A 16,948-nucleotide genomic window follows, 5' to 3' on the forward strand; every position below is an offset into this window, starting at 1 on the left:
AGGATCTGCAGTCCTGATTGTCTCCAAGCTTTGGACGTCCTTTGTTAAACGGAATGTATCTATTCATTCCACAGATGTTGACCGATCTGTTGTATGCTTCTAACATTCTCCACACGTGTTTCATATTTGCAGAATTTGCAGTTTTATCTGTTTTGGTGTCCCTGTTGTTGCCATGGCCATTAGAGGTCATGTTGTGTAAAATATTTCTCTCTTGCTTACCTCTCACCAATGAATTCTCTCGTGGATTACAGACGGCTGTTAAGGTTGGGTCATTAAGTATACTTGAGGCTGGGATAGGCAGATTTTTGATCAGAAAGCTAAGGGTAATGGGGAAAAGGCAGGAAAGTGGAGGTGAGGATCATGAGATGATCAATTGAATAGGAAGCCCGACTCGATGGGCTGAATAGCCTACTTCTGTTCCGATGTCTTATGGTTTAACAGGTCAGAGGCGAGGCGGAATCCTGCTGGTCACAACTTTATTAAATTGCTCTTTCTCCAGTACGCTTGGCTTCTGAATTTTATCTTTGCAAAAGTTGGGAGGATGGCTTGCGATTCCGAGCAAACGAGAGGTTACTCTTTCTAAAAATAAAGAACATGATTGGACATAATGAGAAGCAGTCGAACGCACTTTGTTCAGGCTTTTTTTTTTCAAGAACACACCCAAAGATGGGAAACATTTGACAGTGTCTAAAAGTGTCAAAAAAATCCCACTCTGATGTTTGTGGCGCTCACTTTGTAGTATAAAAAGCCGCAATCAGAATGCAGTGGGTAGTGGTGGGCGAGCGTGCTCACGCTGGATAGTGCCAGGCGATCTCCATGCTCCAGGTGTATGGAGCCTTTTGCACTCTGATTCACCCTCTGGCATGTTGGAACACACTTTGAAACTTACTCTCCAGCTGTGGGGGTGTTAGGGGGGAGGGGGGAGAGATGGAATCATTTAGTAGGTCACAACAGCTTTTTGTTTCCAGTCGAGCCTGTGTGCGAGTTTTTGGAGAACGTAGAGACCGTTTTGTAAACAGCGACTTGGAAACAAAAACAGTGTTTTGACGTGACGGGCTGACAGATTCAGAGGGCTGGTCCTTTAAGAACTTTAAGAAGGGAGCTGGGGGCCAGAGAGAGAGACAGGCTGGCGTGCGGGGCTGCCAATCCCACTGGACACACCCCTCTTGAGTTCCCTTGGACTGGGAAGAAACGGGAAGGTTTTTTGTCCCTTTTTTTTCAGAAGCATCAAGTGCACGGTGCAGCCCGGACTTGCTCAGCCGTGCTCTGCCTTGGTGTTGAATGTGACCGGGAAGACGATCTGTTCGGATACAAAGCCCCCCCATTCCTGCAATGTGAGGGGCCCAGGAGCGATACCCTGGCAGAGGAAACCGCGCAGCATCCGCACCCTAGCTAATGGTAACAGGTAAGAAATGATCAGAGCGTTCACAGCTTCGGGGGGTGGGGGGTCAGAGTAGGTGAGCTTTCAGTGGGAGCTACGGGAGGAGAGTGAGGACTTTCTAGGTCAGACCGTGTGTAGTATTTGTAGCTGCTTTGTTGGAAAGAGAGGCGAAAAGCAGCCAGCTTAGGTCAGGAACACTGATCAATTCTTGCAAATTTAGGGGGGTGGGGGGAATGAGGACAGGGACAAAAGACTTTTCCCAGACAAGCATTACAAAATAGAGGACATCGGTCCCCCTTTCTACAGGGAGGTTCCTGACAACACAACTGCTTTGTTTAGCTTTCCTTTGTAAACAGATCTAAAGTGTGAACAAAATAATAATTAAAAGTTCAAAACCAGAAGGTTCAATGGACTATCTTCTGTGTCACGGATTTATGCATTCCACCGCAAATTAAGTTACTTTTTCGGTTTATTTTTGCCTATTCTGGTGAAGATCGAACTATTAATATACAGCTCTTTTCTAAATTGGAGCATTTACAATGAGCAGGTGTTGTTTTAAATAATGTTGAAATCATGTTTGAAAGCTCCTGGAGGTGGTTCTGAGACCAGTGCAGTGAGGTGAGGAGTTGAATTGCGGTTGTCAGTTCTGTCGATCGTGCTGCTGCTTTGGTGATGGGGAGGATGGAGGGTGGTTGGGGAGGTGGAAACAGCTCTCTGAGTCTGTGTGTATGTCTGTGCGTGTGTGTCTATGTGTATGTAGAGAGGCAACCTCCCTCTCACTCCTTTCTCTGCATTCAAGAGCTGCTTGCGCACTTGTCTCTCGCCTTTATCGCCACGGCTGCTGGGAGACAGCACGGGAAAAGTCCCTTCGGCCCATCACATCTAACCCCATTTCCCAGCACTTGACTCATAGCCTTGCACGCTGTGGCGTTCCAAGTGCTCTTCTAAGTATCACCTAAATGTCTTGATGCGTCCCACTTCTACGATCCATTTACACAGTGAATTCCAGGTGCCCACTAGCCACCCTCTAGGTAAATTTCTCTTGCTTCCACTCCAAACCTGCTGCTCCTTCCCTTAAAACTATGCTCCCTGGTCATTGACCCCCTCTATTAAGAAGGAAAATTTCCTCCCATCACCTACCTCTTCAGAACTTTGTGCGTCTCAATCAGATTCCCCCACCCCCATATCAGCCTTCTCTGTTCTAAGGAAACCAAACCCAGCCTGTCTGGTCACTCAGTGAACCTCTGTTTGGGTGAAATGGTTCATTTGGTGTGAAAATGACCAACTCACAATGCTGCTTTACTTCACTGAACGGGACTGCATTTCTTTTTATAAGCGGCGCATACGCTTCCTTAGAGTCTGAACACGGTCGAACATGCCATTTTCCTGAGCACCGAGCAGGGTAAGTTTCCAGCATTTGCAGCCTCATTCCGCGGGATCTGGGTCCATCTCCCCTGGCAATCTGTCAAAGACAAATCTGTCCTGAGCTTTTAATTCCTCGACAGTTTTGTGTTGTTTTAATCTTTGAAACTTGACGGTTTGAAAACACGTTTGGTCAAAGGAATTAAACGTTACAAATCACTTTCAACTGGGATTGTGAAAAAAAGTATCTTGTGGTAGATCACTTTGAAAAGTCTAGATTTAAAGAAAAATAAACAATCTGTTATGTGCATCTTTTGATATAAAGCTCCGGGAAAGTTTCAGTGTATCACGGTTTGTACGAATAAGGACATTTCAACAGATTGTGGAGGTGGGAGTGCAAGTGAGTCATTTAGAAAAATTGCAGAGAATTAGAAACGACCAGAGGAAAACGAAATACAGAGCAAAAATATAAAATGCAAGGAGAACTCAGCAAGTCAGACAGTGTCCCTGGAGAGAGTGTGTTATTGGAGCCTGACAGAAACAGTACACGCTTTATAGGAGGGACACCTCTCTCAGTAATTGGGTTTGCAGAGATGATGCCTCTTAAATTTGGGATCAATGATGGAAGCGGTTGTCCTGATGAGGTCGATCTTTCTGGCGTGAGCGAAGAACAAACTCCGTAAAGCAGTCGGCGTCTCAATTTTACCCAAAAACTTCCCTGTTGTGGCTCCTGATCGGACCGGCGGGTATTTTGTTTCAGATTGAGGAGATTCAGTGAGACAAACATTGTGTGATTCCGTAACGAAGCTTCGACAAGCGACCCTGGTATCTGAATTGCCAGATTGATTCCACTGGGTGAGTTTGCAAATTTTAATCAGTTTGTTGCACGGAACAGTATAAAATACTAAATGTGTGCGGCAGTGTTATAGCGATGGGAGGTAGATACTTTATAAAGCCCCCTGAACTTTCAATAATTTATATATAAACAAAGGACAAAACAGAGACCAAAGCATTAACCTGAACCTGATATTAAAACAAGGGAACTTCTAATACATACTCCAAATTGAGAAATTTGAGAACTTAAATATATTCCAAGTTAAAAGGATTTGTGGAAGGTTTCTTGTCATGTTCTGCCACCTAGCGGCGAGAAAACAACAAGCAGCAAAACGGCTACTGGTTGCTACTTATGAGTAGAAATGGCTAATCTAGGTGTGGCCAGCCTTTCAAGAACTAAGCTGGGAAAGATAATGTTTTGTAAAAGGCCAGCGAAAAGTACAAGTTATAGATTTAATATGCTTGCTATTATTTTCACGGTTGCAAAAAAAAACTAGCTCAAGAATACCTCCAACTAATTTTGAAACTGAACCAAGGAATGCAAAGACCCAAATACTACCACTGAGCCAAAGCTAACACATTGATACATCATTATTGGCAGCGAATGTTTTGTCTAGTGAGGTTTTATTGAGCCCTGATGCTATGGAATGCCAGTGATTATCTTCATGAAACACAGATGTACTGGAGCTGCCTTCTAAGAAGATTTATTCCAGCACCTTTAGGCCTTCCCAAACCACACACAGTTCTTGTGTAGAGAGGGCAAGCAAGCAAATTGCTCCTGTGCTCCTCCTTTATGTTTTATTTTAAAGCAATGAATACAAGAATTATTGCTTTTGTCAACTCAATCATCTTTCTTAAATTTTTGGTAAAATAATTTCATAAGATCATTTGTAAAATATTTAGAAAGTTCATTTTTACATATGAACTAGGTGCAGAAATAGGCCACTCTGCCCCTCAAGGCTGCTTCGCTTTTCAAAAAAGATCATGACTGATCTGACCGTATCCTCAATTCGACTTTCCTGGCTACCCCAATAACCTTTGATCCCCTTGTTAGACAAAATCTACTTACCTCTGCCTTAAAAAATATTCCACTTGCACTCTTCCCCAGAGAATAGAGTTCCACAGACTCAAGAGCTTAAGGGAAAAAAAAATTCTCATCTTCACCTTAAATGGAACGTCCCTTAATTTTAAACTGTCTCTCCTAGCTCTAGTCGCTCCCAAAGGGAAAAAATATCCTTTCAGCACCCATTCTGTTATGCCCCTCAGAATTTTTTATGTCTCAATAAGATCTTTTCTCATCCTTCTAAACTCTAATAGAATCAGGCTCATCCCAGCTCAGCTTTCCTCATAAATTAAGCCCTTCATTCCAGGAATCAATTCAATGAACTCTTTCTGAACTGCTTCTAATGCAATTGCATCCTTTCTTAAATAAAGAGACCAAACAGTACACAGTACTCACAATGTGGTTTTATCAATACCCAGTACGAACATAGTACATCTCCCAACTTTTATATTCCATATAGTTTTACATTCCAGACTTTCCAAGATATTAATTTAAACATTTCCCAAAAAACTTCAGGAGATAATGAGAGCATGTAAAACAAAAAGGCAGTATATTAATTACAGGTGATTTTAACATTCATGCATATTGGGAGAGCCAGATTGGCAGAGGTCACCATGGGGAAGAATGCATAATGTGTTTGGAACACTTTCCCAGAACCATATGTTGTTGGTGCAACCCAGGATTGAACTATTTTGGATCTGGTGATACGTGATGAGGCCCATGCAATAAGTGATGTCAGAGTAAAAGACCCCCTAGGAAACAGTGATCATAATATGGTAGAATTTAGCAATTAGTTTGAGAGGGAAAATTTGTATTGGAAACAACTGTGCCAATCTTAAATAAGGGCAATAACAAAAGGAAAAAGGACAGCTAGCTGGAGTAGTCTGGGAAAGGGGTTTAGCACCAAAGATAATTGAGGAACAATGGCAGATGTTTAAGGACATAGTTCTTGGCCTACAGCAAATGTGTATCCTAGTGAGAAAGAAGGATTCAAGGAAGAGGTAAGTCAGCCATGGTTAACTAGGGAAGTTAATGCTAGCATCAAATTAAAACACATACAGTTGAAACATGTGCAATGTGATAAAGATTAGTAGTAAGCCAGGAGATTAGGACTGTTTGAAAAAACCAACAGAAACAACCAAAAAAATGTAGAGGGAGAAGATAAACTTTGACAGTAAATTTGCTAGTAATATCAAGATGGAAGTAAGAGCTTTTTAAAATATATAAAAGAGGAAGAGATGGGGAAAGTGAACCTAAGCTACTTAGGGAATAAGGCAGTGAAAATAATGGCGAATCAGGGAATGGTAGAGGAGTTTTTGCATCAGTCTTTACAGCAGAAGACCCTAATAGCATTCAAAAATTATTAAATAATCAAGGGCAAAAAGGAGGAGAGGAAATAAATACAATAACAATCACTGAAGAAAAAGTGCAAGAGAAATGAATGGTTCTCAAGATTGAAGTCTCCTGGAGCTTCTGAAATTCATCATAGGATATTAAAAGAAGTAGCTATAGAGATAGTGGATGCACTGGTAATAATCTTACAAAAATCTTTAGATTCTGGATAAATCGCAGAGGATTGAAAAACTAATCTGGCAGATTGGAAAACAATGTAACAGCTTTATTTAGATGGGGAAGGAGACAAAAACATCAGGTAACAATAGATCAGTTAGCTTAATATCTGTTATCAGGAAAATATTAGAGTCCATTTTACAGATTGTAATAGCAAGAGCATTTAGAAATACATCATGTGATGACACAGAGTCAGCATTGGTTTATGAAGGGAAAATCATGCCTGACAAGTTTATTAGAATTTTGAGGAAGTAATAAGCAGGATAGATAAAGGGGATGCACTGGATGTAAAATATTTGAATTTTCAGAAAGTGTTTGATAAGGTACCACATGTTAAAGTACTTACTAAGATAAGGGCCTATAGTGTTAGTGATAGTATATGAACATGCATAGATGATTGGCTAACTAGTAGAAGTCAGAATTGGCATTGGGGCTATTTCAGGATGGCACCCAGTAACCAGTGGAGTACCACAGGGTTCAGTGCTGGGGCCACAATTATTCACAATATATTTTACCATTTGGATGAGAAAGTGAAGTTCTTGGATGACACATAAAATAGATGGGAAGCCAAGTGGTGAGGATGACACAAGAAGTCTGCAAAGGGACATAGACAAGTTAAGTGTTGGACAAAAACTTGGCAGATGGAATATAATGTGGAAAAATGTGAAGTCATTTACATTGACAGGAAGATTAGAGGAACTGAATATCATTTAAATGGAGAAAAACTGCAGAAAGTCATAGCACAGAGGGAATTGGCAGTCTTCATGCATGAATCTAAAATGTGTTAATCTCAGAGTAAGAGGTTGTACTCTGTAATAAGGAGGAATTTCTTAGGAAAGTAAAGTTGTGAATTCTTTACTACAGAGTGCTTTTAAGCTGGGTCATTAAGTGTACTCAAGGCTGAGATTGATAGATTTTCCATCAGTAAGGAAATTAAGGGTTATACGTAAAAGGCAGGAAAATTGAGGAGGCAGGAGGATTGTCATATCAGCTAAATTGAATGGTGGAGCAGATTGATGGGCTGAATAACTTTCTCCTGCTCCTACCCCTTATAGTCTTTATGGCCTACTTCTGCTCCTGCTTTCTATGGTCTTATGGCCTTCAAGGATCATTCAGAAGATAAATACTTACTTTTATTTAGTATTATCTTGAGGGAGACCATTAACTTTGAAAAAGATATTTGAACTCCTAATTATTAACTGAACACATTGCATCACAAAGTTTCATGTTCTATATAAAAGAGTTCTGTCAAATAAAGCATCTAACTTAAGATTTCATAAAACCTGAAAATCTCAACCTGTTCTACTTTGATTTCTACCATAGTGTTTCCCTATACAATACAGGATCTTGAAGGCCCTTTCACCTCTACAGAGACCATTGTGACAACTCTCAATTCACTTTGATTTTCCTCAGTGATAGTGTGATTCTCTGAGATATGAAACTTCTTGGGGTTGTATTAATGATTGTGGATGTCCCAGCTCAAGCTGGAACCTCATGGCTTTCTTGCTTCAAAATCAGAATTACCCATTGTTTCTGATAGCCCTTTGCTACACCATCTGGCAGATTCTTTCTCCCTGCTGGTCTTAAAGCTGTTTCCAGGCTTCAACTAACTGCCTGTTTCTGTTATAAATCATGGAGATTAACCTAAATAAAAAAAAATGTATCTCCCTGCAGTGCAATCTACCATGGTTTGCAATAAAATATTACAAGATAGTTCAATTCAGGTTCTTTCAAAAACATATTTTTTGAAATTTGCAGTACTTTGACAGTGTTTATTGTTTTAACTTTATACCAAATATTATGAATTACAAATGCTGAAGGAAAAAAAAAACAAGATTTGAATTCTTTCAAATTTGTTTTGAATGATTTGATTAGTTCATTAACAAAGGAATATTAACACAGCAAACTATAATTATGAACTGCTGAAGTGGGAGATTGAGTGGAAATGTTGATGGGGACCAGCATGCTATCAGGCAACTGTCTCCAGTTAAGTGGTAGGCTCCAGCATGGGAGATGGAGCTTTTTCCATGACGAAGATCCTGGTAGTGCCATCAATTTTCCCATTAATGCCCAACTATTTTCCAACTTTGTTTCTGTACCTAATGCTTAATTGGACCCCACGGGACCTGCAAAACTCTTGCCTGTAGCTTCTGTTGGAAGTAAGTTTGGCACGAGAGCATGACAAGGACTCAAGAGGTAATGAAATAAATGACCAGAAATTCTGTTCTGGTGATGCTAATTGAGGGATCAATTATAGCTGTTACAGGGTTAAACTAAAAAGTGGCAAGTAACGTTCATACCTTGCACATACCAGACAACAATCAAGAATTAAGTCACCTCCTCATGACTTTCAAAGGAATTGCCATTGCTGGATACAATATAATCAACATTCTGGGGATTACCATTGATCAAAGCCTTAACTGAATCAACCAAATAAATACAATGGTTACAAAACAGGGGGTTCAGAAGTTGGGAATTCTGTGAGAACTAACTTGTTTCTTGAATACCTTTCCACTGGATTAGATTGAATGTGATTGAACTTCAATAATGCAACTCCAACAACTCTCAACAAGTTGGATAAGATTTACATGAAGCAGCCTGTTTCTGTTCCTCTACCACTGATACAGAGTGGCAGCTATGTGTACTATATACAAGGAGCACTGCAAAACATGGAGTCTTCTTTGACAGCAGCTTTGAAACCTGTGGCCTCTACCACTTAATAAGACAAGGGCAACAGATAAGAGGGAACAGTGAACCATCACCTTGAAGTCACACACAACCCAACTTATATATATCAGTATATATGCAAAATATATCACTATTTCTTCATTGCTACTTGGTGAACTTCCTGGGACTTTCTCCCAGTGCCACAGCATTGTGGTTATACCTACACATCATGGACTGCAGCAATCCAAGAAGGCAACTCACCACAATCTTCTCAAGGACAATTAGGAATCGGCAATAAATGCTGACCTTGCCAATGATTCTCATATACCATGAATGTATAAAATTTGGAGAATTTCCCTCCTCAGAATGACAGAATTATTACGGTGCAGAAGAAGGCCATTCAGCCCAACATAACTGCACTGGCTCTCTGAGTGTTTTGACTTAGTGCCAAACTCCTGACTTTTCCCCATAATCATGCATAGTGTTTATACTTAAATAATCATCCAATGCTGTCTTGAATGCCTTTTCTGCTAATAGTGCCAGTGGGATCATTTGAGAGGGAGGTGAGGCCTCAGTTGAACATTTCCTGTAAAATTTTATAGAATTAAATTTCCTGCATGAATAAATTAGGCAAAATTATTGTTTTTCCTTGTCTTTAACTTACTTCAGTAGCTCCAAAATAAGAAATATAATCATGTGAATCAAATGGAGAGGAATAACATGAACATATATCTTTAACTCTCACAAAACCTATTTTCATATTATATAATTATTGTCTTATTGTGTAATACATTATTAAAACATTAACCATGTCAATAAAATCGAAACAATTTATGGTAAGGCAAGAATTTTTGAAAATACAGAAACCATTTCAAATTAAGGAAGCTGAATATACTATACATGTATTTACTTCTCAACTAGTTCTATAATGTTCTGTTTTATAAGTTTGTGTCCTTTGAAAGTTACTACTATCGACAATATTTAGCAGCTTCAAAGAATTCCAACCCTTAATTTAAAGCAGTCAAATCAACATGTAGACAATCCGGTTGTACCTTTGTTAAACACCTGTCAAATTCATAAACAAAGTAAATGTTTCAAAGCTCAGTCAGTCATTACTGTTGTAGCCGTTGTTATGTTATGCAAATCTGAGCAAACAAGTGTAATAATATTCCTGTCAGTCTGTTGTCTGTATTGGTATCCAGCTGCTCACTTAAACTGTTACAGTAGTAACCAGTGATCTTCCTCCGTATCACCTGCAGCCATGTGATGAGACCTTCTTCATGATTAGTACTTTTCTGAATTTGTGTTCTCCATTTTAATTCAAAGTGTATTGTAATCTCTATCCAACTGTTCTTGATTCTCCTTGTTAGTTATATCTGTTTAGTTCTGTCATTGAGTGGCAGTCAGGGGAATGTCACTGTGAGGCACAACTAATACAACATCCCTTGTAATTTAGATCTGGTTTGATTCTTATGACAGGAAATGGTAGAAGGAACGTCAGTTCAACATCACATTCTAAAGGCAGCACTTCTGATACTGTGGTCCTCCCTGTGTGATGCACTGAAATGATTATTCAAATGTAATGTTTAAGCCTCTGATGCAGGATTGAACACGTGACTCTCTGATTCAGTGACGAAAGTTGTAGCTCAGACCCAAGTCTGATACCTTGGCAAGTTTACCAATGAAATCAGGAAGTATTCCTTTACACAAAGAACAAACAAGACCTAAAATTGTATTCCAAATAAGACAGTGGAAGGGAAACATTGTGGAATCAATCAAGAAACTGTTAGGTTCTGTGATGGGTGTGAGGGCAGGGAGAGAGTTCTTTCTGTGAGCTATTCATATATTTCTGCTTGGTCATCTGCCTATCCAACTTCAATGTTCACATCCAGCACAAAGTAGCTGCAGTGTACATCATATACTGGATGCACTGGTCACTCAGCAAGCTTCCATTGAGAGCAACTTCCAAACGCACAACATCTACAACCTGGAAGGACAGATGAGAACACCATCACCCGTCCAACCTACACAACATTTTGATGGATGTAAATCTGTATTCCTTCACTATCACTGAGGTAAAATCATGGAAATCAGTCCCTAATGAAGTGATTCCTACATCAAATGGACTTCAGCAATTCAAGAAGTGATGCACTGCCACTTTCTCAACAGCAATTATGAATGGGTAATAAATGCTTAGCCAGCAACTGAGCATAGATTCCAAGAAACAATAAAAAGAAATACATTTCTAGAAATGGTCTCCTTGAATCAGTGAAAAATTGTGATGTAGCTTATTTTTCTCTATTGAGTGGGAAAAGTTCATGATCTGAATAAACCTCTGTCTGGTGACATCATATGAAGGGAAGTAAACTCATGGCATGACCTTCCTGCTCATCTCACAAAACGGTCTGTGTTATAGTCATAGAGTCATACAGCATGGAAACAGACCTTTCGGTCCAACCAGTCCATGCCGACCATAATCCCAAACTGAACTAGTCCCACCTGCCTGAGCTTAACCCATATCCCTGCAAACCTTTCTTATCCATGTACTTATCCAAATGTATTTTAAATGTTATAACTGCACCCACATACACTACTTCTTCTGGAATTTCATTCCACATGTCAGAAAGGAGACACAGGCTGGGAAGAGTGCACGAGGGAACAACTGTGTTCTTCAGCATTCACAAGAAATGGATTCTATTCCTACTGTTCCTTCTAAATCTCTGATTGAAAATGACAAGTTCCACAATGTACAGTTCTATAATTTTATTTTGAAAAGGGAAAAAGAATGACTGTGTGGGAAAAGTCAAAAGGATAGACCTAAGTAGACAGCCCTTTCAAAAAATCCTTTATTCCATCCGAGGGCTGAATTACCTCCTTTGTGTTGCAGTATCCTATGATTCGAAGTTATTTTTTTCTTTCTGAAGCAGTATTGGTTCAAATTATATTACAGTTCTAAGTTCCACAGTGCTTTTGAGATGTTGACTTTTGATAATTTTGATGGAAACATAACAAAGCACTTCTTAATGTACATGTATAAAAACAGAACTGAAAAATCTTTTTTTCACATATTAAGCCATTTTTTCCCCTTTTCCTCACAGAAAATCTTCTGGTTTCACCATGGGAATAATACAACTTTTAATATTACTTTCGATGAACACATTTGCCTTTGGGATTGGCGCTGAGGAAGATTATACCTGGCATTTACAAAGAGCACCTCAAGTATTGGACAGAAGGACCATAAGCATAGAACCTCCAAGATTTGAAGCTAAAACCAAATTGTTGATAAATTCAACCTGTGGGATTGTTTGCCAAAAGAAACTACCACTGCCAACCGTGTCTGACCTTCAGAACTACCTTTCATATGAAACACTGTACAACAACGGAACACGTACATTGACCGAGGTAGTTGTCAGAGATTTCAACATGAAAAATGAATTTGAGATTGCTCAGAAAAAAGGCCATTCTAGGAGAAAGAGACAGGTCTTTGGGCTGGACAGCAGATTTAGCATTGGTAACACACATTTCATAACTAGCTATCCTTTTAATACAGCAGTGAAAATCTCTACAGGGTGTACTGGGATTCTAGTGTCAGAGAAACATGTGCTAACAGCAGCTCATTGCATTCATGATGGTAAAGACTATGTAAAAGGTGCCAAAAGGCTAAGAGTGGGATTTTTAAAGTTGAGATCCAAGAGGGGTGGAAGAAAGAGAGGATCGAAGAGGATTAAACGATCAACAAGGGATAAGCCATCTTTCCAATGGTCAAGAGTAAAGCATACCCAAGTACCAAAGGGCTGGTTCAAAGGAGTGGCTGATGATATTGCAGTGGATTATGATTATGCTATTCTTGAATTAAAGCGACCTCAGAAACACAAATATATGGAGATTGGAATTAGTCCCTCTGTCCAAAACATGCCAAGCAACCGGATTCACTTTTCAGGCTTTGATAATGACAGACCGGGGAAACTGGTATATCGCTTCTGCACTGTGTCTGATGAATCCAATGATCTATTCTATCAGTATTGTGATGCTAATCCTGGGTCAAGTGGCTCAGGTATTTACATTCGTCTTAAAGAGCCAGACAAGCATTCGTGGAAACGCAAAATCATTGGAGTCTTTTCTGGTCATCAGTGGGTGGATGTCAATGGTGTACAGCAGGATTACAATGTGGCTGTGCGCATTACTCCACTGAAATATGCGCAGATATGTTTCTGGATACGTGGAAACTATGCTGATTGCAGGGATGGTTGATGGAATTGTTTAAATGTATTACATGTATTTCTATCTTTGTACTTGTGTGCAGACATAGATTTTCTGCATACAAAATAGATGATGGCATTCCATCAATGCACATTTAAATGATATGTGCATTTTCATCTCAACTAAAAGAATCTGTTCAGGGTGCTCTAACTTAAGTATATAAAATGTAAAATTAATGGGACTATTTCAGAGGATATTGTTGACTGGTAATGTTGCTGTTCAAGTTGTTTAATTATTCAGTATTTGATTTACTGTAATAATTAAGCTCCAGAACAAATTATTCAAGATTGATTAAAAGCCCAATAGGTATTATACCTAATGAATTTGTAAGATGTACTAAATTGGAGAATGGTTCTCTTGCTCATTCCTAAAGTTATTTTTAAATGTTTGAAGAATGCACTACTGCGATCTCCACAACCTCATTACTTGTCCTTTATACATAAAAACTAAGATAGACTCAGATTTTAAACATTTCATTTATTAAAGTACAAATACTTGTTCTAGTAATAAAATGTACAAAGCTATGCAAACCTCATTTGTTACTGAATTTATAGTCATTTGTGATGTAAATTAAGGTGTTGTATCATTTGTCTCAGTAGTACTGATCAAGTTTTGTAATATCTGGAATTGGAGGTTTGTAATGAGTTTTGGTCATATCTTAATACAAGTGTAAGGATTTGTTGATATACTCAGACAGATTTCAGAGAATAAATCTGTGAAAATGGTGTAAAATCAACTTGGCAATTAATCCAGTTAAAAGTATTCAAAGTTCAACCATCTCTCCTTTATTCTATTTAAAAATACTGAGTCAGTGTTAGGTCAAAAAAAAAAAATCACCTGCACTGATGAAAATTACTGCCTTTGGGATAATAATTGCCCAAGAACAGTTTCTCTTTCCAGAAAATCTGACAATCTGTTTGAGAATGAATTGTCGGAGACATCTTATTCAATTGTATCTAACCATTTGAATAGAATTAGAAACTAATGCTTAAAGTATCAGTCTAATAATTTGTTGTGCTAACTGTATGCAATGTTTATTTATATGGAGATCAATGGTTAAGATCTGCAGGCTTGTCTGAAGTAAAAGCATATGCAAACTAGTAACATGATTCAGAACTTATCTATGGCCGCATTTGGTAACAAACATAGTTCTTTAAGGTGCAGTACAGAATACTTCCATAAATAAAAACTGAAATAGTATGTTGGTGCTAACATTTGTCTTAAAACATATATTTCAGTGGAATTAAAATCACAAGATATAGATAGAGTGAATCAGCAAATTCGGGGAACTAGGAATGTCAGGAAGATTCTACCACTTTAAATGCACTGTTGGTGTATTATTTGCTACAGTCACTATCTTTGCATGTTAAGTAGTTTTCATATATGAGAACTGTAAAGATAGAATAGAAAATAATTTAGTTAAAAATTGTAAAGTGGCTCACTCTGCTTACTCAGATCTTTCACCCTTTAAAATTAAATGTAATTACTCAAAACACAAACTGTGGATAAAAAACATAGGAGCACTTCTTTGATGAATAGTTCAAATGAAGATGATTGTTAAATCGAGAATAATGTTTAATTTTTTTTAGGTCGAACACAAGATCACAAAAAAATACATTTTCAGGAGGAAACATTGATGAAAAACGTATCACGGATTACTTTCAAACTAATAAAGAGTACACTTCTTCCAAGATAATTATAATTATGCAACTCCTAAACTCAACCAAAGTACAATGGTAAAATATCCCGGATTGGATAATGACTGACAATGGTCATAAGGAAAATTATATAAGAGGAAAAAATGTGTGTCGATCATTTATTTGTTTGAAGCAGGATTCAGGTTGCTTTGCATACTTGCTCTTTTGTTGTTTTAGGAATTTCATGAAATGCATGTTTGGAAAGTAACGTTCTTTGTAGATTCACTGAGATGTTGTATACTGTAAAACACGATGTATGCTTTGAACCTCACTGTATATTCAGCAGAAAAATAAAGACCTTTTCAGTCTCGTTATCTGTTGTGCTTTGTTTTAAATCGGAGCTAGTTGCACATTCCCAGTATACATAGTATGATGTTTATTGCATGTCATCAGCAGTGTATTCTATTGCCTCTAAGTTGAGTTGTCATCAAATTAATTTATTCAGTCAATAATCCTGCAAGTCATTCTGATCACACAGTAATTATGTTCCATAATTTATGTCATTGCTCATACTGCTGAATTTCGCAAACAAATCTGTTGACCTTCAATAACAGGTAAGTTATTTCTGAAGGGAGTAAACCAATTGTTATTGCACACCAAACATTAAATATGATAATAATCAGAAGATTGATTGAGGTTGACAATTCAATGTCTCCATCTTGTTTTTGAAGCAAATGTCTCAGCGTGAGTCATGATGATAATGCAACACACATTGTAAAACTAGAAATGGAAATGTGGCTTGAAGACACAAAACAACCTTCACCTAAAAACAAAACAACCTACAAGTAAAGTAGCATTAGATTTTGCAACATTAAATGGGCACTATATGTAATAATAGTGCATCAAAACTACTACAGCTCAGCTCAGATGAGAAATTGTCACTCCAGATTTGTTTGTTTCAGTGCCAAAGTGCATTTGGGAGATTGTCTAATTTGCTCACATCAAGAAACTGATAAACATTGAGCTCTGTTTAAAATAACACATTGGTACATTAATTTCCATTTCCATTCTTCATCCAAAGCAGTATGTGTGGTGTAATCAATTATAAAAACTGCAAGTGTATTGGAGTTAATCTGAAGATGGATTTTGTGGGCAGCTGTGCCCTCTATCCCACCTTGGCCCCAAATCAGTATCTGTGGAAAAGTAAGTTGCCCTCATACATTTTGCATTTGGTGGCTGTGAACTGACTCAGGGCAAATCCTTGCACCCCTGACTGTGGAAGATGCTCTGCCTTTGAGAACTGCCAGCCAATCCATTGGCCTGTAGCTCTGATCCCACCAGGGCCAGGTTGTTGGGGCTAAAGACAGTTCCCTGAAGAATAGGAGGTTGCTGATGTCAGGTTTCAGGGATGTCCAGGGCATCAATGGGCGCTGATTGGTAGGTATGGGAGGACAGAGAGTGTGTGTGGAGGTACTGGTACAGATGATTCCTCCAAAGGAGGACCACCCTTCTTCCTGAACACCAGTTTGATAAGTACAATGTGCCAGGCTACCTGTTTGGTCCAGGCCTCCTCCTGCCTCGAGTAAAATAACAGCGGGGAGAGGATGAGGCATTCATTAAAGGACCACTCAAGTCCCTCACTGGGCCCAAAAGTGAACAAGCTACCGACTTATCCACTGTCTCCCATGTAAAAGAGATAGATCAAGATGCATTGTGCTGAGGGGCATAAAATCCATCCCTTTATTTGGCTTCAACTCCAAGGATTGTATCAACTTGTTTTAATCAAATTATGTAGATTACTTCTGTACACGTGAAGTTATCATTGAATATGATGAAGACTGCCCGTTTTATAAAGACTAGTGCATTGCACATGGGATTATTTTTACAACAACATATAACACATGATGTATTGCAGTGGATCTCCCACTTCATTACCTATAACCAAAAACAATCAGTTTTCCTGAAACCTGGAACTTTTCTGTAAGCGTTGCTCTGCTTCCCATTCTTCTACAGGGATAAGTGGTGCAACAGCAGCTGTTAACAACATATATTAATCACGTAGAGGAAGGAAGCGAACGTACTGTAGCCAAACTTGCAGACAGCACAAAAATAGGTGGAAAAGCAAACTGCAAGAGAGATACAGTTTACAGAGATATGATAGAGGAAAAAAAAGAG

The 16,948-nt window shown here is 38.6% G+C and overlaps 1 protein-coding gene across 3 annotated transcripts; it reads left to right on the top strand.

The window, feature by feature from the left end:
- Positions 1-1,033: 1,033 nt before the first annotated feature.
- Positions 1,034-15,137, top strand: prss35 (serine protease 35). Of its 3 annotated transcripts, XM_048597501.1 has the most exons (3): positions 1,034-1,405; positions 3,504-3,598; positions 11,975-15,137. In XM_048597501.1, exon 3 carries the CDS (start codon positions 11,994-11,996, stop codon positions 13,125-13,127), a length of 1,134 nt encoding a protein of 377 aa, XP_048453458.1. In that variant the 5' UTR covers positions 1,034-1,405; positions 3,504-3,598; positions 11,975-11,993; the 3' UTR covers positions 13,128-15,137. The 3 variants fall into 3 exon arrangements, with proteins under 3 accessions (XP_048453458.1, XP_020368663.1, XP_048453457.1); XM_020513074.2 differs by lacking the exon at positions 3,504-3,598; XM_048597500.1 differs by lacking the exons at positions 1,034-1,405; positions 3,504-3,598 and adding an exon at positions 2,336-2,783.
- Positions 15,138-16,948: the final 1,811 nt, after the last annotated feature.

This window comes from Rhincodon typus, chromosome 5, assembly GCF_021869965.1.
Source record: "Rhincodon typus isolate 14 chromosome 5, sRhiTyp1.1, whole genome shotgun sequence".
Classification (NCBI taxonomy): domain Eukaryota; kingdom Metazoa; phylum Chordata; class Chondrichthyes; order Orectolobiformes; family Rhincodontidae; genus Rhincodon; species Rhincodon typus.